Raw genomic sequence first — 10,744 nt, forward strand, 5'->3', positions numbered from 1 at the left:
TTATTTGGGCCTCAAAGCTTACAATTTCTTCACGGAACCGCGTAACACGTGCGAAATAATTTAATGGACGGGGCGGGTTTTTTAAGTCATCAAGTCGCGCATTCAAGAATTTATTTATTTATTTATTTATTTTAAATAATAATTTATTATCCTGAGTAATTTCTTGATTATCGTACCAAGGGTGTTTTCGTCAAAAGATTAAGAGAACCCAATCCTAGTCAAAAAGGGAAAGCAGGGCGTTAAGGTCATTTCATAACTCTATAAATAGTATTTTCCTCTCTTATTAAGCATCCAACCCGCCCGTTTTCTACTCAAGGTTGAAAGCCTCCCTGCTCGTTGGGTTAGCTGCTGGAAAAACCAGAGCAGTGTCTCCACATACGGTGTTTGATTCAGTTCAAAGAGAGGTCTGATTCTCAGTCTTCGTCTTCATGAATCTTGCATTTAGTCTTTTTCATTCGTCAATTTTGTTTTTTATTTTTAAAATTTTTTTGAAGTTTATTTGTTTTTTTTTTTGGGTAAAAGAACTTATGGTTGAGAACATTGGCTGAAGATCGTTCAGAGGCAATTTTTTTTTGGTGGGTGTTCGTTGAAATTTCAATTATGGGGTTAAAAATACTGGGTTTGTCTCAGATTGTTCAAACTTTTAGCTTTTCCGTAGTTCTTTGATGAAGCAGGAACTTCTTGTTTATATATATATATATATATATATATATATTTTTTAAATTTTCGGATGATAGATGATTCTGTATTTTTGTGTTTTTGTCGAATGAATTGAAGTTTCGAACTTTTATGGGAGATTCTGCGGCTGTTTGGGCGGTCTGATCACATTTATGTGTTGTGCTGTTCTGTGTTTGACAAACGCAGTTAGAGCATTGGACAATTTTTCCTGGAAAACTGGAAGATTTTCCTGGGAATAGTGGCATCTCTTTTACTGTTTTCAAGCACTTATTCTATTTTGCTTTCTCTAAATCATTGGAATCTGATTCGATTTATCAGACTTTCGATTCGATCTTCCAAAACTGATTTGGCGAACAATTTAGGAGGTGGAAAATTGTTGGGCAAGCTAATGAATTGTTAAATAAGTAATTTAAATTAAACGTGTTCCGTCAATTCCTTCAAATTTACAGTATTTGACTCAATGATCAAAGCTTATTATATTGAAGATTATCCTTACACGAAACAATATTTGATTCCTCCATTGGAATCTATTGCTTGTAGTAGTATAAATCTGAGTAGACTTCCTTGCCTAATTGCAATCTCATGTCTTCTTTCTCACTTTTCCCCCCCTCTCTTCTGTTTGCAGTTATCAGTTTTGGAGGAGGAAATTGAAGCTTTTCGTTCTAGTTGATCGTTAATTTGGATTAGGCATACATACATGGGTTCAATGTTAGAACCATTACCAGCAACAAATTATAGGAAGCCGCTGGGAATTAGATTCTTAGAGCACATTAAGAAGAAAACCCTGTCCTACAAAGCCTACCAGGCCATTGTCCTAATTGTGACATTTTTTGCATATGCAAGCTACCATGCTACTCGGAAAACCACAAGCGTTGTCAAAAGTGCGCTTGATCCTGAATCTGATGTAAGCTTGAAGTTTAGCCCATGGTGGAGAAAGAATCTTGGCAGACCAGTTTCATGGGCACTGGGAAGTGGATGGGCTCCATTTGATGGAGCAGATGGTACAGCTTTGCTTGGTGATATCGATGTTGCATTCCTTGGAGTATATGCCATTGGAATGTACTTTTCCGGGCACTTGGGCGATAGGTTAAATTTAAGAATCTTTTTGACAGTGGGAATGGTAGGAACTGGTTTGTTCACTTCGCTGTATGGTGTTGGTTACTGGGCAAACATCCATATTTTTTACTATTTCTTGGTAGATCAGATGTTTGCTGGTTTGTTCCAATCAACTGGATGGCCCTCAGTAGTTGCTGTGGTAGGCAACTGGTTTGGAAAGAGCAAGAGAGGACTAATTATGGGGATATGGAACGCTCACACTTCGGTGGGGAACATTGCAGGTTCTGTGATTGCGTCGGTCCTATTGGCCTATGGGTGGGGATGGTCATTTGTTGTTCCCGGCCTCATGATTGCTTTTGTTGGTCTGGTGGTTTTCCTCTTATTGCCTGTTAGTCCTGAATCTGTTGGAGCTGTTGCAGAGGAAGATCAAGTACACTCTCCCAGGAAAAATGGGGAGGAGGTAACTGAACCTCTATTGCAGTCAGATACAGAGGTTAAGAAGAAAGCCATAGGGTTCATTGAAGCATGGAAAATTCCTGGAGTTGCTCCTTTTGCTCTTTGCCTATTCTTCGCCAAATTGGTTGCTTATACATTTCTGTATTGGCTTCCTTTCTACATTAGCCACACAGGTACCTTAACTTCATCACTTATGATTGTTCTTAAATTGGATAAATTAAAATCTTTCTTTGATGTATTTACGAGAAACCAACTAAAAAGATATTCAAGCTTTGAGTTTCTATATACATGTGTCCAATTCCTCTTATGATTGACCTTTTGAAGAGTCTTGGCTTCATCTACTTCTTATGAAGTCTTTCATGGTCAAACAATAGAAGCTTTTCAAAAGGGATAATTCTGATTTTATGTTCATATAATGTTTTATCCTTCAATCCCATCACATTGGAAGTACGAATGCATCATTAGTCTTGAATAAAATTTTCAAGTTGCTTTTCATACTAGTGGATCATGTATTTCCAAAGGTCCTTTGTGAACTTTTAAATAAAATAATTCATTGTATCACATTGATATCGGTTTTTATATGACTTCGTTCTTCGCCTGTTACCTTCAGTACATATATGCCTTTGAATTATGAAATGTGTAGTTGAATCCTTCTGTAAAGCAGTCCCTAGATTCTGATTGGTTCCATTGCCATTCATTTTCTTCCAGATATAGATGGCAAGTACTTATCCAGTGAGGCAGCTGGAAACTTATCTACGGTCTTTGATGTTGGAGGGGTGGTTGGAGGAATTCTAGCTGGCCATATTTCAGACCGTCTAGGTGCCAGAGCCATAACAGCAGCAAGTTTTATGTACTGTGCTATCCCTGCCCTCTTCTTCTACCGAAGCTATGGAAGCATTTCTGTGCCTGTAAATGTAGTGCTCATGTTCATCACTGGATTGTTTGTGAATGGCCCCTATGCTCTTATAACAACAGCCGTCTCGGCTGATCTGGGTACCCACAGTTCACTGGAAGGAGATTCAAGGGCATTGGCAACCGTAACAGCAATTATAGATGGCACAGGTTCTGTTGGGGCTGCTCTAGGACCATTACTAACCGGCTACATCTCCGCCAAGAGCTGGAGTGCAGTTTTTACAATGTTGATGGCATCTGCTCTGGTGGCAGGCCTACTTTTAACTAGGCTTGTTGTGGCCGAGGTGGCTGCCAAGATCGCAGAATCAAGACGGCAAGGAGGGCCAACATCAAGATCTCCAGTACCGCTTGAAGTGTGATTTCTCTGAAGAGTTATAATTAGCTTGTATTGAATGTGTGATATTCTCAGTGTTTATGAGCAGCCTAGGTTCACCGCCTCTGATTATCAGATGGGGCGAAGATCTTGTATGTTTAAAGATGGGAGAGGGTGCTTTTTAACCTTCTTCATAGTTAGTTTGTAAATTGAAGGAAAAGTGAGTCACGTATTTGATTCTACCTATCTATATGTACATTTTTCACCCATTTTATCAGTAAAGGGATCACACATCCAGAAGGATGGTTCACGCAGAAACTGGCCAATTATTTCTGTTTGTTGTTTGAATTTTAGGTAGGAGTTGAGAATAGTTTCACACCTAATTCCTAAACCCCACTGGTGTAAATTTTTTTTTTTTGGGAGTGGTTTCTTGTGTTCTAGCTGCCAATGGGCAAAAAGTATCTGTGCTCTGGAGTTTCATTCATTGTTGGACATCACCTGCAAACCCAAGTTGCATGCTTCATTGATTCAAGGGAGGAGCTTTAGTAACAACAATTGTGGGGGTTGGGAAACAGTTTTTAGTATTATATATGTATGAATTTCTTTTAATCATATCGATATGTTTTTAAATTATGAGAGTCTATCGTTAGAATAGATGATATTTATATGATTGGAAGCGAGTCGTTACAAATAATATTAAGTCAATCCTTAGTACCGATGTGGGATATTGTTTGGTTCCATAAAGTATGCCTATTGATTTGACCTTACAATCTTATGTAATATAATAAGATATGAGATAAGGGAAAAAGTTTTCACATAAAAAAAAGTTCTTAATATTATATATGTATGAACTTTTTAATATCTATATGGTTGAGATAAGTGAAAACTTCACGAAATCCCAATTTTAACGTATATGTGGAAAGTTTGTTAAATGCATGATTGAGTTCCATGTAAAGTTAAAATCAAGGCCATGGAAAAGAAATATGACAAGACAACTTCAAATTCGAGAGAGTGAAGAAAAAAGAAAAAACATGATGGGGAATGAGAGGACCACATACTAGTTATGATACCAATGGACCAAATCCAGGAAAAGAAGGTTTCATGGCTAATGCACTTTTACTTTACAAGACTTGTTACCAAACTTAAAATCATACACACACCCTTTTTCATTTTTCATCCACCTGAAGGCAATATCAGTTTTCTCTTTTCATCATTTCACTTCAATTTTTATTTTACATAAAAGACAAAAAAAAGCATGATTTAAAAAGAATAATAATAATAACCATATAGATTATTTAGAAACTTTTTGAGATTGGCTGTGGTTTTAGTTTAAAAAGTGTTTTTGAAAAAAAGATTTGTTTGATAAAATTTAAGAAATATTTTTAAAATTTTGAAAAATGACTTATAGTATTAGAATGACTTGTAGTGTTTTTTTAAGAAACATGTGATATAATTCTCTTAAAAAAAAAATTCCATTAAAAACAATTCGAATAAAAAAATTGACAAATTCAGTCTTATAATGTCGATAGTGTTATTTCTTATAATCCTCGAACATTCAATGCACTTGTCTAAGACTGGCAATGGGATGAGTTTTTTTTAGTACTCACCTCTCCCGACCCTTAATAGGATGAGTTTGAAATTTAAATAAATAAGTTTGAGATGGGTCTGAATTTTTTTTAAAAACCCTAGACGGGTTTGAGGTGGGTTCAGTAATTACCTTGTCCCGTCCCGTCCTGCCCCGATTATATATAAAATTAATTTAATTTAATTTAATTTTTATTTTCCTATTTTTAATATATACAAATAATTATAATAATAAGAAAATACTTTTCAATAAAATAAGTTATAAAAATTATAATATTTTAATTTTAATAAAAAAATATATATTTTAATGCATTAAAAATTTTAAAATAATTATTTTAAGAAAAAAATTAAATTTTTTTAAGAAAAAAAATTAAAATTTGTTCAAAAAAAAAAAAAACAAATGATGAATACATCAAATGTATAAAAAAAAATATCCCTTTTATAAAAGTGCTTTGATGCGAAATTAAGGGGAAAGAAAAGGATAGTCGTGGACAGTCAATAGGTCCAATAAAAATATTTTTATTAATTTTTATTTTTATTTGAAAGTGACTTCTTTTGATTATGGTAATATTATTATAAATATTAAAGTCTATTAAAATTTTAATGAAAAAAATTCAATAAAATAAAATCAAATAATCCGAGAATATTCCAACCCAAGTATCCCTGTAGTCCTTTTCTTAGTTTGCATCTTCAGTAGATCAATGAATAAGATACTAGTTGGTGTCAGAACCACTAGGATTAAAATAAAAATATTTTGCAACCAATTCAATACATTGATAGATGAGTGAACATCTATGGACTCAAAACTTGGGGCTCTAAACCTCTCTCCTTGTGGTATGAGGTTTAAAAAATACTTTCACAATATCACTTTTCTCTTGTTGATTAGTGATTTGCTATATTTAATATGCAGATTAAATAGACTCTTGGAAGGTGAATCACTCACCTCTCTCTCTCTCTCTCCCCTTCATGGATTTGCTATACTTAGATTTAGTTAAAAGGGCAGATGTTAATGGGAGTGTGGGTCCTTGGCCCACCACTTACCTCATGTAAACCATAATAACATACCTTTACCACTCACATCTCTTTAGTCTTTACCTTTATATGTCATGCCCCTAACCCTTTTTCAAAGATACAAAAAGATTAAGGTTGTGTTTGTTTCACAGAAAATTTGAGAAAAAACTGTAAGGGAAAGAAAATAGAGAAAAAATTGTAAGGTTAAAAAAATAGAGAAAAAAAAAATAGAAGAAAAGAAAATATAAAAAAATTAAATTAAATTTAAATTTGATAAATTATTTTTATATGTTATTTCAAACTCATTTCATTTATTTTAATTCATCAATAAAATTATTATCTTTTTAAGATAAATCTAAAAAGGGTTTTAGGCTAGGCTCCTTGCAATAGGGATGACAAATTTATAAAACACATGTAAAATAGAAATACAAGTAGTAAAATAATAGAAAACAAAAATTTATAAAAAAAAAATTAGTTAATTAATTAATTAATTAATTTATATTAAAGTGATGGAAATTTCATTGGGTCCTAAAATTTCATTGGGTCAATATGTATTAGGGCCTTGAGCTCGTGACAATGGGCGAAACATCCACAAAAGATGCATATTTGGGCCCCAAAAACCTTTTGGGCCCAAAACCTAGAAGCTTGCTGAGAATTTTGCCTTAGGTCATGATTCAAACATCAATAAAGGATGCATATTTGGGCCCCAAAACCTAATCAATTAATTTGTTGATAATTGGTGTAACGAATATTTCAACAACTAATCACAAATTTGGGTAAATAATCTGGATGGTTAAATATAGTGCCTCCTAAGGACTAAAAAACCAAAAATTTGGGATGGATAAATACAGTTGCTAGTAAAAAATTTCTCAAATACTAAAACTTGGCATTGTGTTTAAAATCCTAGGTCATCCTTCCTTCGAAGGGATTGCTTTTGGTGCCTCCTTGCACAAATGCTAAATAACATCCTGGTCACCTTTAGAAACATAATAATCCAAGAGGGTTAAAGGGTAACTAGATTTTTTTTTTCTTTTTCTTTTTAAAAACAAAGTAATTATGATATGACTATATCTAGAAAAAAAAAAAAAAAAAATCAAAGTAGTGCCCCAAACAATGTGAATTCGATGTTGAATGTTAGTTATATGAAGCCTTAGAATGTATATTCGGTTGTAACTTGGGTGGTTTGATGGTTAACCCAAACTCAATCCAAAGTAAGGAACAATTAATCGAGTCTAATATAACCCGACATCTAACTCAAGGTGCTCAATTCAAATTTAATCCAATCTCATTTATGTAAATTCGGGTTAAGTTTGAGTTAGTCGGGTTACTTAATTCAAAATTCAGCTCTCATGTTTTATAAAAACTTTTTTTTCTATATGATTATATGAAAATTTAAGTAATAAATATGACAAAATTTTAAGATAGAAATAAAAAAGTAAAAATAAATTTACATGTCTTTTTTAAAAAGGAAAAAGTATATGATATAATATAATTTAATATTTAAAAAAAAAATTCTAAAAAAAATATTATTATATAGAGTAATATACATTATAAATATTATAAAAACATTAAATTGAGTTCACATTTGGCTTGGATAATCCGAATCTTAACTTGAGCCTAACCTAAATTAAGCTTAAGTTGAAAAAGTCTAACGCGAGTTTGACCCAAGTATTAAAAATGATTGTTTAAATTCGCCTAAAAATTGAATTAGGTGAAAAGAAAAACCAAATGGAAGGAAACTGTTTTGGATTATGAGAAAGAGGGAAAAAAAAAGGGTAAAACTAATTTTGTGTGTTCAAAAACAAAATCAGATAAAATAAAAAATTAGATAAGTATAGTGTATGGATATTAAATAGATTTATGAAATATTTGTTTGTTTTCATTTTTTAATTTAATTTAATATTTATAAAATTAAATTTATTCAAATCCACACACATAATACATTAGTGGTTATTTTTGGTTTAATTTTGAGATTCTTGTAATTGTTTAATTTTTTAGATTAAACCAGTTAACCAAACATTTATTGATTTGCAATTGACTAAGTTTAATGGTTTTAATAATAACATTATATTAATATCATAGATAACATTTAAATAACAATTTTATTACTATCAAGTCATATATATTTAATTATTTAAAAATCAAAGAAAAATTATTAAATTTTTCTAAAAATTTTAGTAGCAAAATATTTCTAAAAATTATTAAAAATATTTTAGTTATATTTCTTACTATATTTAATATTTTTTCAAAAATATTATTTGAACTTTTTAACAAACTTTTATTAAAGTCTGAAACTCTTTAGTATTTTTATGATTTAATTTAATATATTATAATTTTTTTTTTCCTTTATAGCTAATGTCAATAATTGCTTATTTTATAGAATAATACTGCCTATTTTATTGAATGGAATAATGTTGAGGATCCATTTATAAAATATGAATGGATCCATTTATTATAATCAACCAAATATGCTACTTTGCTCTCTCTTCACCAAAATTTATGGCTCGGCCACTACACAGACCAAAGGCCACTCTGATATACATTAAAGGCCAAAAACCCACAAAGCCTAGAGGTTTGAGCCCAAATGGCCTAGATTAATTTACCCCTCACAGTCTCAATTTTCTCAACCTCATAACAAGTCCAAAAAATTTGATGGCAAGAAATTGATCTGCATGAAGTAATTAATACATTTAATCTTGCATAATCAACTCATTTTTGCATCAATATAGATAGAACAAACACCAGTTTGTTTTTCAGGCTTGCCATGCACCCAACCCATTTTGTATAACTCTAGGTTTAGTTCATGCTTGAATTTAAAATTCTCAGTTTCAAGTTTTATGAAAGCTTAGTTCAATTGTCGAATTCCTTCTCTCTCATTTGTTTTGAACTTTATAATTGCAATATTGTTGATTTGAAATTTATAAAGTTTTATGGGTTTACATTATAGTAATAGTTTAAGTGGGTGTTTGATAAGCCAACTTAATAGTTTAAAGTGATTTAATAACTTAATTTAAATCATTAAGTATGTTTGGTAAAATAACTTAATAATATGACTTAAAAGTAAAAAAATAATTTTAAGTAATAAGTAAAAATAATTAATTTATTCTTAAATTCACATCTTAGTTTTACTTTTTTTATTTATTTATCTCCATTTACCCTAATTATCTCTACAATCTCTTTCAATACTCCATGACCTCCATTGTTACTCGATCTCATTTGTCTGAGTTATAATCTATAAGGATAAATATGTCAATTTGATGATTTATAATAAATTTTAAGTTAATTTTATTAAATAACTTTAATATTTTAAGTAATAACTAAATAATAAGTTTTAAGTTAATAACTTAAGTATAATTTAACTTAAAGTCAATTTAAATTATTAAGTAATAAGTATTAAGTTTTACCAAACACTTCTTAAAGACACCATTTCCTCCTTTAGTTAAGGCTTGTTGAGGCAAGAAACTATTCTCCACCTCTTGTCATCACAATTCCTTGTTTCTTGAAATGTCTTGAACAAGAATTGATGATGGAGTAAGCCTTGGAACATAGCATCTCATAATTCAGTCTTGACTGATTGGAGAAGCAAGGACCTTAACATGCAATGCCTATACAAAGATATGGGCTGCACCATGTATAAGAAGACTCATACAGATAATGACAGACTTTAATTCTTTCCCTTTCTATGTACTTGCATTTATTTTTGGTTATTTCTTTAGTATCGTAGTTATTGCTTCCCTTAAATTCAACATCTATTTAACGTTTACATTTACTTTTTGATTCAATGCTCATGTTCACCATCAATATTCCAAAGAAGCATAATTGATTTCCAACCATTTGACACACTCCACTTTAGTTCTTATTAGAAATACATGATTGGTAAGCTGCTAACCCTGTGAAAAACGGATAGGACTTGGACTCTCTCCGAGTACTATAGTTGCAATCTCTTTGCTTGGGGACCCGACTCCTTTTGAACGCAAACACTTACTGCACATATTAATCTATATAAAAAGAAAAAAGTAGAAAAGAAGTAAAGAAAAACAAGAAGCCTTTTTTGCCGTATTGTTAAGAAACGAAGGTTTTTCTCTATTGAAGTCTACAAAGCAATAATTTTTAATTTTAACAAAAAGTATAGTTGTTTGTTTTAGGTTTGTACCATTGTACAATTTACATTTTCTTTTAAATCCCTTTCTTTTTGGTTTCAATTTCGGTTTGGGTTGGACGTATGAATAGTTGGACAAGATGGCCCCTGAACGACTAGAAGGGGTAACTATGAGCCAAAATCCCATTAACCAAGACCCCAACCAGCCGTTCCTCCTATTAGGCTTAGAAACAATCATGGTAGCTAGTAAGCATAGGAGTGATTCTGGGGAGGAATACAGTTAAGAAGAGGAATACTATACCATGAGATATTATTTACACCCTACAAAGACTTGTTCCCTATCATACATCACATTTCCTAGGAATGCAGTGTAATTTTCTGCTCAAGATTAGTTAAATTTTCGCCCATCTTTCATGGCCTTGAGCATGAAAATCCATATCTTCATATTTAAGACTTTGATGAAGCTTGCTCAACCTTCCAGGACCCTAATAGTTGTACTAGGTATGCTCAACTCAACTTAGACTCTTCCCATTCTTGCTTAAGGAGTGAGCCAAACAGAGTCACCACAAGGAAAATGTCAAAGGATGACGTTTTTTAAATGTCAAGATAGATATAAGATGACGCTTTTCAAAAGC

General features: G+C 31.7%; 1 protein-coding gene across 1 annotated transcript; it reads left to right on the plus strand.

Moving 5' to 3' along the window:
- The first annotated feature begins 303 nt into the window (after positions 1 to 303).
- Positions 304 to 3,733, plus strand: LOC117934118 (putative glycerol-3-phosphate transporter 1). Its single transcript, XM_034855735.1, has 3 exons — positions 304 to 404; positions 1,304 to 2,363; positions 2,899 to 3,733. Exons 2-3 carry the CDS (start codon positions 1,376 to 1,378, stop codon positions 3,459 to 3,461), a joined length of 1,551 nt encoding a protein of 516 aa, XP_034711626.1. The 5' UTR covers positions 304 to 404; positions 1,304 to 1,375; the 3' UTR covers positions 3,462 to 3,733.
- Positions 3,734 to 10,744: the final 7,011 nt, after the last annotated feature.

The sequence above is a fragment of the Vitis riparia genome, chromosome 16 (genome assembly GCF_004353265.1).
Source record: "Vitis riparia cultivar Riparia Gloire de Montpellier isolate 1030 chromosome 16, EGFV_Vit.rip_1.0, whole genome shotgun sequence".
Taxonomy (NCBI): Eukaryota; Viridiplantae; Streptophyta; class Magnoliopsida; order Vitales; family Vitaceae; genus Vitis; species Vitis riparia.

What these genes read in the sequence shown, in the direction of transcription:
- LOC117934118 (XM_034855735.1), top strand. Translation starts at nt 1,376, where the DNA reads ATGGGTTCAATGTTAGAACCATTACCAGCAACAAATTATAGGAAGCCG. An exon ending in TTTCTACATTAGCCACACAG is followed by an intron (nt 2,364 to 2,898) that starts GTACCTTAACTT and finishes ATTTTCTTCCAG; the next exon opens with ATATAGATGGCAAGTACTTA.